Here is a 15,079-nt window from a genome sequence, read left to right as displayed (position 1 = left end):
CAACAACCACCATGCTTGTCTAGTGTTAAGTCTCTTTGTGGATTCTAAATAAATCAGATTCTTGTGATCGGTGATAACTGTCACTTTATGTTGAGACCCTTCCAGAAGATGTTGCCACTTCTCAAAAGCCCATTTAATGGCCAACAACTCTCTGTCCCCAATGTCATAATTCTGCTTAGTAGGAGTAAACTTTCATGAGCAAAATGCTCAAGGACGAAGATTCTTCAATTCGCCAGTGCTTTGCGACAGAACAGCCCCCACCCCGACCTCTGAAGCATCCACCTCAACAACAAAAGGCATGGATAAGTCTGGCTGTACAAGAGTAGGAGCAGACGCAAAACACCTCTTCAAAGTCTTAAATGCATGAATTGCTTTTGGAGACCATTCAGAAGAAAAATACCCTTTTTTCGTCATATCAATTAAAGGGTTGACCTCCTCCGAAAACTTGCGTATAAACCTACGATAGTATTTAGTGAACCCCAAAAATCTTTGAAGAACCTTAAAATTCTCAGGCTGAACCCAGTCCAGAACAGCTCGGACCTTCCCCGAGTCCATATTAAATCCCTCTGGGGTTATAACATGCCCTAGAAAAGTAATCTCCTGTATGGCGAAAATACACTTCTCTCTCTTGACAAATAGATCGTTTTCACAGAGAGCTTGCAACACCGGTCGAACTTGCAGAATATGACAATCATAATCAGGGGAAAAAATAAGAACGCAATCCAAATAAACCAACACAAAATGTCCAATGAACTTCTGAAGTACCTCATTTATGAAAGCCTGAAACACTGCAGGGGCATTGGTCAAACTGAAAGGCATCACAAGATTTTCAAAATGACCCTGGGGAGTATTGAAGGCTGTCTTCCATTCATCCCCCTCTCTGACCCGTATTAAGTTGTACGCCCCCCGCAAGTCCTGCTTAGAAAACCAGCATCCATTAACCAGCTAAACAAATCTGGAATGAGCGGTAATGGATAAGGGTTGCGCTTAGTGATCTTGTTGAGCTCCCTAAAATCCAGACATGGTCATGGACCCCCATCTTTCTTCTTAACATGGAAAAAAACAGCAGCTACTGGCGAATTGGATGGATGGATGTGTGTCTTTCTCAAACTGTCCGCAATATACTCCTTGAGAGCCTGCCTCTCTGGACCTGACACATTATACATGAGACTTTTGGGTAGCTTGCAACCTGGAATGAGATCAATAGTGCAATCCCCCTGCCTATGAGGTGGTAACTTATCCATTCTCTCTTTAAAAAAGATGTCAGCAATATCCTTGATGCGCTCAAGTAATTCCTCGGTTTGTACCGTAGAGACATTAACTGACATGCAGTTCTGTCTACAAGAAAGATTCCATTGAACAACGTCTACTTTTTTCCAGTTCACCACTGGGTTGTGCAACTTCAGCCATGGCAATCCCAACACCAACTGTGTAGGGAGAGACTGCATGACAAATAATACAATTTTCTCTGTATGGAGTAACCCAATCTTTAGGAAAACATCTGAAACAAAAAAACTTTAGGCACTTCTGAGACAGTGGGCCGGAATCAATGGCGGACACAGGTATCGGGCAGTCCAAGGGTCTAATATCAAGTTTTAGACATTTGGCCACCTCATAATGATTTAAATTGACTTCGGCTTCACTATCCAAAAAAAGTGTCACCGGAGAACTATGCCCAGTAATAAAAATCTCTGCAGGAAGGACCAACCTGGAGGATGATATTCAGGCGATTTGCGGGCCCAAAGGGAACTTCCCCATAACCTCCAAGCCAGCTAGTTTCCCGACTGAGACCCCCGAAAAGGACATACCTGTATGAAGTGTCCTTTACGGCCGCAGAAAAAACAGCAACCTCTGCACTCCTGCTTTTCCCTTGTTACCGCTCCACCAGATAAAGAGCCTAATTGCATAGGTTCATCACGCTTCACGGGTTCTATGGACGAGGCAAAGGATAGCTCACTTGCCCGCTCTCTAACCCACCGACAAATCCGTATGGCTAGGGATATGGCCTCATCAAGAGTTCTAGATGTGGGATGTGAAACCATGAGATCTTTTATCTTGTTCCAAAGCAAAATTGACTCGACAATGGGTGTTATTCTATTGTAGATCATTAGAACAACGGCGAAACTCTGCGCAAAAATTTTCAATGGGTGACTTCCCCTGACGTAGGCCTCTAATCTTACCCTATCAGGGTCATTGTAGATCAGACCCAAAGCTGGAAAAAACGAATCCACCAACAAAAAAGCCTCATAGGTGGGAGGTAATGAAAACACCCAGGCCTGAGGATCTTCCTGCAACCTGGAGATCACCAACCCTACTTTCTGCGACTCATTACCTGAGGAAATAGGGCGCAGTTTATAGTATAATTTGCAGGATTCTTTGAACGCAAAAAACTCCTGCCCTTTACCAGAAAAACAATCTGGCAGATCCAGCTTAGGTTCCTTAACCAAACCCACACCTCCTAAGCATTGTTGCTTAACCTCAGCAACCTCAATACCCAGAGAGCTAAGCTGGTTGGATAAGGCCTCAATGGGATCCATGACTCTGCAAGGAAAAAAACAAAAACCCACTGAGGAAACATCTGGCTGCTTATTATGTCATGTCTGTGCTGCACTAACGCTTGTCCCTTGTACAAGGCGACAGGTCTGACCCTTATACAAGGTGACAGGTCTGACCCTTGTACAAGGCGACAGGTCTGAGCCTACATCGATGCCACCATGCTATGACGCTGTCGCGACCAACAAGCCGCAACAGTTGGACTGTCAATTAAATCTGTCTGTGTATGTTACTGATACCAATGAATTAAGCAGTTTTGTCGAACTCATTAATATTCATGGTCCCTCCATCTGCCTCCTCACACTGATTGACATGTCTCTCTGTATGTGCAGTAATACAGAGAAACTGTCAGGACAGTGTCCGGGATATGGGGTTCCCTGAGATATCCCGCAACCCCTGTCCCTGCCTACTTGCCCCCCTGGGCTAACCCCCAGGGCGACAACTGGGCGACGGTCCCTACCCTCGCTAGGGAAGCGGGACACGGGAGACAAACAGACACTGAGACAGACAACGGTAGAATGGTCAGACAATCCGGGTAGGCAACAAGAGGGTACGCAGTACGGAGGGGTCAGGCAAAAACGTAGTCAGGTCCAAAAGCAGGTGTCAGAAAAGCCGAGGTCACAGAGCAGTCAGGATAAACGCGGGTGCAGCTGGAAAACCAAACTAACACTGGCAAGGCCTGAAAGGAAAACACACCTATTTAAATGCTGTCAGCGCTCCCGCCCCAGAAGCTGATTGGGGCGGGGAGCCTGACAGCAGCAGGGCTAATCAGGGCGGTGCTGGGGGCACGCCCCCAGTCTAGCTGCACAGACAGTTACTAGGGAAGCCAGCCTGGTAGTCAAGCGACTAGAAGCACCAGCTGCCTCCCTAGCAACCCGGCGGCGACCAGTCTTACAGCGGCCCGGGGAGATCACAAGAACCGGGGTACCTCTGCGCCGCGCTCCTGTACCCCGGGTGGCCGGACCGGTGGTGCGGGCACGGCGGCCCCGAGAGTTGCCGGTTCTGACAGTACCCCCCCTTCTACGGGGGGACACCGGACCCCCATGGCCAGGTGCGGGCTTAAGCGGGAAAGCCCTGTGGAATGCCTGGACTAGGCGTGGCGCATGAACGTCCCTGGCAGGGACCCACGTCCTATCCTCAGGGCCAAATCCTCTCCAGTGGACCAGGTACTGCAGCACACCTCTAACCCGTCGGGCATCCACCAGCCTTTCTACTTCATACTCCAGTTCCCCCTGTACCAGAGAAGGAGGAGGCGGGTTCTGGGTGGGTAGAACTGGAGTCACATACTTCTTAAGTAAGCTTTTGTGAAAAACCTTGTGGACCTTCCAGGGGTCAGGAAGTGCCAACTTATATGACACCGGGTTGATAACCTGAGAAACAGTAAATGGGCCAATGAACCGAGGAGCAAGTTTCAGGGAGGGAACCTTGAGTCTCAGATTCTTGGACGACAACAAAACCTGCTCCCCGACTACAAAAGGTGCAGAGATGGTACATCTTTTATTTGCGTATTTACGCAGTTTCTCTTGGGAACCCTGAAGGTTCTTACGAACCTGGGCCCAAACTGTGCACAGTTCCTCAGAGGATATGTCGGCGGCCGGATTGTTCGAGACCACAGGAGTGGAAAGCGAGAACCGGGGATGAAACCCATAGTTACAAAAAAAAGGTGACAATTGGGTCGACGAGTTAACATGGTTGTTGATAGCAAATTCGGCGAGAGGTAAGTAGTTGGCCCACTGATACTGGTTATCAGAGACAAACAGTCGCAGATACTGGATAAGTTCTTGGTTCATTCGTTCCGTTTGTCCGTTACTCTCGGGATGGAAAGCGGAGGAGAAGGACAAATTTACGTTTAGATTTTTACAGAAGGCTCGCCAGAAGCGAGCGACGAACTGAACCCCTCTATCTGACACAATGTCCTCGGGGATCCCATGTAACCGAACAATCTCCTTGATGAACATTTCAGACAGAAGTTTGGCGTTAGGCAACTTGCAAAGCGGAACAAAATGTGACATTTTAGAGAAACGGTCTACTATTACCCAGATGACCGTATTCCCCAGCGAGGATGGCAGATCAGTAATAAAATCCATGGACAAATGGGACCATGGCCTGGACGGAATGGGCAAGGGAAGAAGAGGACCCTCAGGACGTCTCCTGAGATTCTTCCCCCTTGCGCAAACCGGGCACGCGGACACAAATACCCGTACCTCCTTGGCCATGTGCGGCCACCAATAGAGTCTGGACACTAACTCCAGCGTACCCCTGATGCCGGGGTGTCCAGCTAGGACTGAAGCATGTGTCTCCTCTAACACTTTCAATCTCAGTGACAACGGGACAAATAATTTGCCTTCCGGAAGGGCTTCAGGAGCAGATTGTTGAGCGGCGTGAATGAGAGGTGAAAGGTCGGAGGAGACAGCAGCGAGGACCACCCCAGGGGAGAGAATGCTCTCAGGCTCCGGCTCGGCGGGTTCCGGAGAACCAAAACTCCTAGACAGGGCATCCGCCTTGACATTCTTAGAACCGGGTCTATAGGTAACCACAAAATTGAAACGAGAGAAGAACAAGGCCCAGCGGGCTTGCCGAGCATTTAACCTCTTAGCGGAATCTAGATAGGTGAGGTTTTTATGGTCTGTGAGTACCGTGATCTGGTGATGGGCTCCTTCCAAAAAATGCCTCCACTCTTCGAAAGCCCACTTGATCGCCAGCAATTCCCGGTTGCCTATATCATAGTTCCGTTCGGTGGAAGAAAACTTCCTAGAAAAATAGGCACACGGTCTAAGGTTGGTGAGAGTGGAGGGACCTTGGGACAGTACCGCTCCCACACCAAACTCAGAGGCATCTACCTCCACCACAAAAGGGCTGGACAGATCCGGTTGTACTAGGACAGGTGCAGAAGAGAACGCCGCCTTTAGGGTATCGAAGGCCCTCAGAGCCTCAGAAGACCAGGTCCTCACATCTGCCCCCTTTCTGGTGAGGTCCGTTAGAGGTTTAGCCACCACGGAGAAGTCTTTAATGAATTTGCGATAGTAGTTGGCGAAGCCGAGGAAGCGTTGAAGGGCTTTCAACGACCCTGGCTGGGCCCACTCCGTGATGGCTTTCACCTTTTCAGGATCCATCTGGAAGTCGCATGGCGTGATGATATACCCCAAAAATGATATCTTCTGTACCCCGAAAACACATTTCTCGAGTTTAGCAAACAGTTTGTTATGTCTGAGTCGAGCTAGTACAGTCTGAACGTGAGTGTGGTGACTCGGCAAGTCGGAGGAAAAAATCAAAATGTCGTCTAGATATACAACCACGAACACCCCCATGATATCCTGAAACACTGAGTTCATGTACCCCTGAAAAATGGCGGGGGCGTTACACAATCCAAAAGGCATAACTAGGTATTCAAAATGCCCGAGGGGCGTATTGAAGGCGGTTTTCCACTCATCCCCCTCCCGAATGCGGATGAGGTTGTATGCTCCCCTGAGATCAAGTTTAGAAAACCATCGGGCACCAGCGACCTGGTTGAGGAGGTCAGGAATGAGTGGAAGAGCATACTGGTTTCGGACTGTGATTTTGTTTAGCTCTCTATAGTCAATACAGGGCCGGAGACCCCCATCCTTCTTCTCAACGAAGAAAAACCCGGCACCCACCGGGGATTCTGAGGGCCGGATGTGCCCCTTGGCCAGGCTGTCCTGGATATAGTCCCTCATGGATTCTCTCTCAGGAACCGTAACGTTATAAATGCGGCCCTTAGGAAGTTTGGCCCCAGGAATCAAGTCTATTTTACAGTCCCATTCCCTATGAGGGGGCAGAGCTTCAGATAATTGTTTGGAGAACACGTCAGAGAACTCGGAGAGGTATTCTGGTAGGGGGGTCCCCTCGCAGGTGGAGATTCCCACCTTCACCGCACAAAGGTGGTTGGCACAGCGGGGACCCCACTTTACCAGTTCCAACGTGTCCCAATTTACTACCGGGTTGTGCTCCCGGAGCCAGGGGAGGCCTAGGACGACGTCCACAGACAAATCTCTCATCACTAGAAAGGTGCAGGTTTCCACGTGTAAGGCTCCTATAGTAAACCTTACTTCAGGGGTAACCAGATTAACCACCCCTGCTTGCAATGGGGTGGAGTCCACTCCTGAAACCAGAATCGGAGTCTCTAAACGTAACAAAACCCCGGACAGTTGAGCAACGAAATTAAAGTTAACGAAATTCGCCGCAGCCCCAGAATCAACAAAGGCTTGCCCAGTACGGTGGAAAGCATGAAATTCTAGGGTGCAAGGCAATAACATTTTGGATAACACAGGGAGTACCTTAGCTCCTAGACAGTCCTCCCGACAACTGCCTAGGAGCGGGAGTTTTCCTGCCGTGGCTTCTTTAGTGCAGGTGGCAATGCGGTGACCCGGCTCCCCACAGTAGAAGCAAAGATTCTTCTTCAGGCGATATTCCCGTCGCTGCTTGGGGTTCATGGCTCCCAGTTCCATGGGCTCGGTGGTGGGAAGTGAGAGAGTCAGGTCAGTAGAAGAAGTGGGCGTGGGGAGTGGAGTGGCCCGAGCGGCGTGTCGGCCCCTCAAACGTCGGTCGGCCCGAATAGCAAGCGTCATGGCTTGCTCCAGGGTTCTAGGCTCTGGGTGGGCCACCAGTAGGTCCTTGAGACCCTCAGACAGACCGGTCAAAAATAAGTCTTTTAGGGCGGCATCGTTCCACCCGGATTCCGTACAATGTTGACGGAATTGGGAACAGTAGTCCTCCGCCATTTTACAACCCTGGCGCAGGGCCAGAAGTTTGGAGACTGCGTAGCCCGCCCGGTCGGGTTCGTCATAAATTTGACCCAGGGCGGAAAAAAAGGCGTCAAGGGATAGTCGGGCTGGAGAGCCTGCTGGTAGCGAGAAAGCCCAATTTTGGGGGTCCCCCCTCAGGCGGGTAATTACAATTCCCACTTTCTGGTATTCAGTACCAGAGGAGTGGGGTCGGAGATCAAAGTAGAGCTTGCAGCTCTCTCTAAATGCAAAGAACTGACCTCTCTCTCCAGAGAAGCAGTCCGGCAGCGTGGCTCGGGGTTCTGACATAGTCCCGGGAGCGGAAGGGGGCTGCATGGGACCTGCAGCCGCCACATGTTCCTGTAGCTGCATGCGGGCGGTTAGGTCCTGGACAAGGTTAGTAAGGACCTGGACCTGGTTCGCTAAAGCAGCCACGGCCTCCATCGAGGGATTCAAAGTAGCCGGGCGGATGCACGAGTCTGACCTACCTTCGGCCAGTGTTACTGTCAGGACAGTGTCCGGGATATGGGGTTCCCTGAGATATCCCGCAACCCCTGTCCCTGCCTACTTGCCCCCCTGGGCTAACCCCCAGGGCGACAACTGGGCGACGGTCCCTACCCTCGCTAGGGAAGCGGGACACGGGAGACAAACAGACACTGAGACAGACAACGGTAGAATGGTCAGACAATCCGGGTAGGCAACAAGAGGGTACGCAGTACGGAGGGGTCAGGCAAAAACGTAGTCAGGTCCAAAAGCAGGTGTCAGAAAAGCCGAGGTCACAGAGCAGTCAGGATAAACGCGGGTGCAGCTGGAAAACCAAACTAACACTGGCAAGGCCTGAAAGGAAAACACACCTATTTAAATGCTGTCAGCGCTCCCGCCCCAGAAGCTGATTGGGGCGGGGAGCCTGACAGCAGCAGGGCTAATCAGGGCGGTGCTGGGGGCACGCCCCCAGTCTAGCTGCACAGACAGTTACTAGGGAAGCCAGCCTGGTAGTCAAGCGACTAGAAGCACCAGCTGCCTCCCTAGCAACCCGGCGGCGACCAGTCTTACAGCGGCCCGGGGAGATCACAAGAACCGGGGTACCTCTGCGCCGCGCTCCTGTACCCCGGGTGGCCGGACCGGTGGTGCGGGCACGGCGGCCCCGAGAGTTGCCGGTTCTGACAGAAACATGTCAATCAGCATCTGGAGGGTGAGTGTGGGCAAAGGAGTGTGAATATATAAATATGTATGAACCGCATACTACTCATCTTGGGTTCAGCACTGCACTGCTTCAAATTAAGTTTTACAAAACCACTAAGGAAATTGGTATAAGTGACAAACTACTGAAATCATTGTGTTTGTCACAATATTGTGCAGTTCGCAGCTCAGGAACCACAAAGGACCTCACAGGTTCCTGTAAGGGCTGTCCAAACTATTCACTTATGCTATTGGTAATATCATAGATTAGTTCGAAACATGCTTATTTTATCTATTGTACATAATAAGATATCCATTGTCTTTTAATAGACGTTGGAGTGGATTTTTATTATTGTGGAGTGTTGTATGCCATTTATCTCTTTGCACATTTGGATCTGTTGGATCTGGACAGTGGCCCAGGTATTTGGGCAATTTCTGTGGACAAGGAACAAGGTTAGCTAAACAGTCTTCTTTACATTAAAAGGGCTTTTCCCACAACCTAAAATTACTTTACAACCAATCTGTCCTTCCTGCTTACTGATCTCCAGGACATGTGACTACTGCAGCCAATCATTGGCCACAGCAGTGACCTTCTATAGACAGTGATTGGTTGCAGCAGTCACATGTCCTGGTCAGCAGCAACCAGGAAGGACAGAGTTTATGTTTATGAATGTTGGTTTAATTAATGTCAGACATTAATGTTATACGTTATAGTTTCTAAAACGAAATGAGGATACATATCAATAAAAATGTAATACTGCCATGCTCACACGTCACATACCTCGGCTTCTCCTGGGTTTCAATCTGTCTAATAATACTTTCCATCCACAGCATTAAATTGCGAACCATGCTGAAGAAATGAAACTTTTCAGCGGCGCTGCTGAGTTCTGTACGGCGCCCATCACAGGCATCCAGGAGGGCTTTCCAGGCCTCTGTGACCTCCCTCTCCTTTATCTGTATCCCCATAGCCTGATCGCCTGCATAGGCTGCAAATAGACGTGTTGCTGTGTCTTGAAAACCTTGAACCTGTAGTAATAAGAAACTCATTTTGAAGGATATAATGTTATATCTAAACCCTTATCTGTAGCTATTCAGGCCTCCCTCACACAGACGATTTTGTTTCAGAGTTTATTGCTGCGTTTTCAGCACAACGCTAAATGCTGTCAGAGGCTCCCATTGCTTTCACTGGAGCCTCTTAGACAGATGCTCAAAGTAAAGTCTGTTCTATTTTGGGGCATTTAGCGCACCTCATCAATGAAAGTAAATTGTGGTGCTTTGCCGCATTCATGTATGAGGGAAGTCTTACCCTTAAGAACGGGCCTAGTTTGGTACTTAAGAATACAATCAATTTTTTTGAAACCCTTGAAAACAAAAACTGGGCAAAGCACTTCCTTGGATAGTATATCAACACCTGTAGTCAAAGTAAGAAAAAAAAGCTGCTCACTTGTGATCCATCAAGGGTCTGCTGCAAACACAGAATCCAAGCCACCAGTACATAATCTTCCCCAAAAATGCATAGATGCGCTCCCTAAAGATGGTGAATAAACCAATCTGGTGCCAGGGGTTCACATAGAAAGTAATCTAAATGTTATATCAACAGAGATGCATTTCAGAGCAGACCTCCTTCCTCAATCCACAGACGTATACTAATGACATTTAGATACATTTATGACATTTATTGAATAAAAGCAGCAGTGAGGAATACCTATATACAAAAACATTCTGAGACAGGCATCTTTTGGCTGACGAAACCATATTGGAAATATGGAAGCACCATATCAGTGCTTTCCAATATAGCGCCGACCATCAAAAGATGCCTGACTCGGAACGGTTTTGTATATTGGTATTCCTTACAGCTGCTTTTAATTAATTCGTTTGACAAATGCATTTAAATGTCATTAGTATATGTCCCTTCACAGAGAAGACTTTGTATAAAATATGAAATCTTTATTTATTATTTATTCCTAAAAATATAACACATAGGGCACAGAATTTTGATGTGGAAATTGTAACGACAATACATGAAGCGTGTCGTGGCAGGGAATCGTGAGCACCTGCTCACGTCAACAAAATTAGAAGGAACATCAACACTTAACATATAACATGTCACTGAGACCAATCATTGGTTGGATCTCCTATTGTCCAACTATCACACTACAGTAGGTGATGGATAACTTCTGTAACTGGAATGTTACTGTACGCTTTATATAGACTTAGGTCTCTACTATAGTGGGCTCCATCACTTACAGCCCACAGCAAGTAATTGGTTAAGTAGACACCATTGTATAGAGAGAAATCAATTGAGCACCACACTGCGGTAGGTGATAAATAATTTGTGTGGTTAAAGTGTTAGTTTTGGACATTTAATGTTAATTTCAGTCTCTACTGTAGTGAGCTCTATAGCTTCCAGCCCACAACAAGTGGTTGGCTTGGTCAGAGCTGGATATAGAGACAAAGGAGTCAAATAAGTAAGATCTTATCAATAGCTCAGAGGGACAGCTCTCGATGTGTTTCACCACAACATACTGTGGATCTTCAGGAGAATATTTTAGAGCTAGTTTCTAAAAAAAGAGAGATTATGACTGTAAGGTCTATTGAGTAACTAGAATAACATGATGGAGTCTAGATGCTTTCATGAATGGAACAGATAGTCCATCATATGTAATACACAATCTCTATTCGATTATCGGGGAGATAAAATGTATTTCCCTGATAGCTTTTAGAGCATTAGGGGGGCTAGGGGTTCTCCAAATCGTATCAACGAATAGACACCTGACTGTGTCTAGTCAACTACTTAGAATAACTGTGACTGCTTGTCTCAGATAGGTTATTGAGACAGGTAATAGAAGGTCGCTAAAGTCGTATTTACCAGGTCTATCTGGAACTAGTAGCCTATACTCAGCATTGTTAGAGAGAAAGTTCAAACGATAATAGCCAAATGATGGTGGCAGATAGATACTTAATGATAGTAGTTCTATATAGCTGAGGGCATAGTCCCTTTAGTAATTCCCTAATGCATGATGAGAGCAGATGAAAAATAAAAAAAGAGAGACATGACCCATAGCCTTAGTGGTAGGCCAGGGAATTAGTATATGTCTGTGGATTGAGGAATGAGGTCTGCTCCGAAACGCGTCTCTCTATTGACATAAATAAAATTCAGGTTACTTTCTATGTGAACCCTTTGCACCATATTGGTTTATTCACCATCTTTGGGGAGCGCATCTGTGCATTTTTTGGAAGATTATGCACTGATGGTGATTTTTTAACATTTTCATTTTCACTTTTTAAAAGGCATTGTACATTCTTGTATTTCTTTTTCTACAGTCCATGAGTCTTCTCCTCTTCCATGTACAGATATGGTGACACAATGGTAAGAAATAAAAAAAAATGTTTGTTCTATGGGTCATTACACAAATGGTGATATCAAATTTATAGTTTTTTTATATTTCTCCACTTGAAAAAACGAAAATTGCTTTCTGTCGCCATATTCTGAGAACCGTAACTTTTTTAATTGGGCTGTGTGAGGGCTTGTTTTTTGTAGAATGTACTGTAGTTTTTCCAAGTACCATTGATAGAAATAATTTACGCCAGAAATGTTGTAACTGGCGTATATTTCTGAAAAGGCGCATGAAAGTGCTGGGATGTGCCTAATACATGAAGGGGCCTGTGTCTCTTCATGTATTAAGTGCTCCGTGGATCATGAAAAATTATACAAAGACCAGAGTTGGAAATGCCGAGCTTAGTACATTTCCCTATCAGTGTTTAGCTAGCACTGTGGCCCTTCCATCCTGATTGTGGGGGTCCCAGCAGTCAGACCCCAACCAAGAAGAAAGTGATGGCAGATACTAGTGCTTCCTACACTGGGAAAACCAATTGAATTTTCTTCTGTACCACAGTTCAATATAAAACATTAAATATTCATCACATCAGTTAAAAGACAATTAATAATTACTTGCACTGCTTGTAATATTTTGGCTCCACTCAACAGTGAGGCCAAAATATTACATCTAAATTCGCTCCATAGTAATTAATTACAAAGGAAGCCATACTTAAAGGAGCTGCCCTTTAAAAAAACAACAAAAAAAACACTTGACCTATTACGTGTTCAAAGCCTGCTAAGGAAGAACTGTAAGTGGTATATGTACCTGTGAGCCAATAAAATGAATACCCCTTTCAAAGTCTGTGTGTACTCTGTGCAATGTCTCTGCAGATTGTACATCTCCTCCAAGCTCCTCCGGCAATTCCTTGTGCTTCTCCTTGATCATGCTTAGGATCTCTGTTCCATCGTAGAAGTATTTGTGTAGGTCATAAGATGCAGACAAGAGCTGAACTCTGGTGTCAATCAGTTCCAGTAGATCTGCCCAGCTCTCATTCAGGTTGTCCTTCCATTCTGCAATGGTTGCAGCTTCGGAATGACCAGCATCAATCAGTTCCTCAATTAAAATATTCACATTGTCTATACGTTCCTGCCCAATTGCTCCTGTCTCTTTTGCAAAGTCACGGAATTTATCTCGAAGTATCTAGGGAAAAAATTCCATTATTTGAAATGTATAAAGAAAGATGAGGTTTGTAAATCTGAACACTCGAAAGTGGAACAATGCAAGTTCCATTACACATAAAGCAAATGCAATACAGAATACCATACAAGCAGTCACGTTTGATGGTGGCAGTATGATAATGTGGGTGTACGTTGCTGCCTCAGCCCCTGGACAACGTGTTTTTATGTAGAGAACCATTAATTCTAAATTGTACCAGGAAAATGTCTGGTTAAGGCCGCTTTTACATAAACGAGAAAATAGTGTGATATCTAAGTGTTGCAATGTGGGTTTTCCCATTGAAAACAATAGGAAACACTGAAAGCTGGAGGATTGCTAGTTTACTAGACACGGGTATCTCTCACTTTTACGGCCTGATATCACGTCTGGCCATGTGCAGGAAGCCCAAGGGTAATAAAGATCAAACTTCTGACTCAACTTATTCAAAGTCATGATTTGAACCAAGTGCGGAATGAACAGTTTCTTCATTCACAGTCCTTCAAATGAACAGTTTCTTCATGACAATCTCCATAAACATGCTCTATGCTTCTCATGTTGAGGGGGGAATAGGTAAGGTGCCCACTGGACTGTTAGCCAAGGATCTACATATGCCTTGTGATATTCTCATTGACATTGGGTATTCAATAACTTTATCCCTTACATAAATGCAGTTGCAGTATAATCCAAAAAACATATTAGATGTTCCCCTAATTTATTATTACATTTTGTGTTCCAATTGCTGTGACATATATAAATATACTAAAGAACACATTTGGAAATGTAAATACTTTTTTCATAGCATTGTTATTTCTTCTTGGATCATTTAGCCAGTCTGTCTTATGTCTTCTAAACTATAATCCTTTAGCCAGCGATCCATAACCAGTGGCTGGTCCTCATACAACCACCCACTTTCATGCTCTGAACATATGTGCATTAAATAGAAGAACTTCATATTGTATAGAAATTAGCAAATGTACTTGATCATTTCCTTTGCCAAACAGAAGAGGTTTGCATACCTATCACTGACCACTTAAGCAGTTCAGCTTAAGTAAAAGTATGGTTTGATGAGACATGACCATGTGTGGCCTCCCATAGACCAGCTTATTAAAGGAGTTGTTCAGCTGTAACCAGTGATGGCCTTACCTATAGGATAGGCCATCAATAGTAGATCAACACTGGTCTGCTACCTGGGAGCCCCACCAATTAGCTGTTCGTTGGGCTGCTTCACTTGTGCACTAAGCTATTTTCTGCAGGAAGCAGAAAGCTCCACTCTCACTACAATGAAGTGATTGGAAAATTTGCCTGTAAAACCAAACTAGACCACTATAGTGGGAACGGAGCTGTTCGCTTCCTGCAGAAATCAGCTCAGCGCATGAGTGCATGGACCCCTGCCAATCTACTATTAATGGCTTGTCCTAAGGATAGGCAATCAATATTTCACAACTGTACAACTCGTTTAATACTATGCTTGAACGTTGTTTTAGATATTTATAATAATAATAATCTTTATTTGTATAGCGCCAACATATTCCGCAGCGCTTATATTTATATTTCTATTTTTCTAGTACAGACACAGTTTTTTAATATACAAAATACTCTTCTGTATTGCAGCCTTGTATAGAACAGATGTACCATAAAGGATACTTACAGTTACGTGATCTAAATCCTGACCCATCTCCTGGGATGAAGCTTTGATGTCCCTCTCTGCAATCCACTGCTCCAGATCTTCCACTTCACGCTTCAGCTGAAACATGTGATAATGGTTGTCCAGTGTCTGTCTCCGCTCATCTGCCCTATCCCTTAGTGCGGTGTACTGTTTTTCCAGATTGTCCTGGTGTCGTATTATCTGTTCACTACAAGTCAAAATAAGTTTTACTGATAGGTCTTGTCCATTGAAGTCATTTAACTCTTTTAAGTCATCCTCTAGTTTCCGTACACAATTGTGTCCGGGGACTGAAGGTAGAGGGTGTATTACTTGCTGTCATTCTTCTATGATGCTCGTTCCACCGTTTCAGCATCCTATTTTCAGCTGTCCAAGATGGCGACCCGGAAGGGGCATCAGCACAGCAT

General features: G+C 45.8%; 1 protein-coding gene across 1 annotated transcript in view; it reads right to left on the bottom strand.

The window, feature by feature from the left end:
• The window catches only part of SPTB (spectrin beta, erythrocytic), a 112,094-nt gene that overhangs the window by 36,881 nt on the left and 60,134 nt on the right, over nt 1–15,079 (bottom strand). The window contains exons 26-28 of the mRNA XM_066608418.1: nt 14,658–14,862; nt 12,620–12,994; nt 9,256–9,500 (exon numbers count right to left, since the gene is read on the bottom strand). Of these exons, the coding sequence (XP_066464515.1) occupies nt 9,256–9,500; nt 12,620–12,994; nt 14,658–14,862 (825 nt within the window). The remainder of the gene's footprint in view (nt 1–9,255; nt 9,501–12,619; nt 12,995–14,657; nt 14,863–15,079) is intronic.

The sequence above is a fragment of the Eleutherodactylus coqui genome, chromosome 6 (genome assembly GCF_035609145.1).
Source record: "Eleutherodactylus coqui strain aEleCoq1 chromosome 6, aEleCoq1.hap1, whole genome shotgun sequence".
Taxonomy (NCBI): Eukaryota; Metazoa; Chordata; class Amphibia; order Anura; family Eleutherodactylidae; genus Eleutherodactylus; species Eleutherodactylus coqui.
Note: the sequence above shows the minus strand (reverse complement) of the source record. Positions and strands in the feature narration are given on the sequence as shown.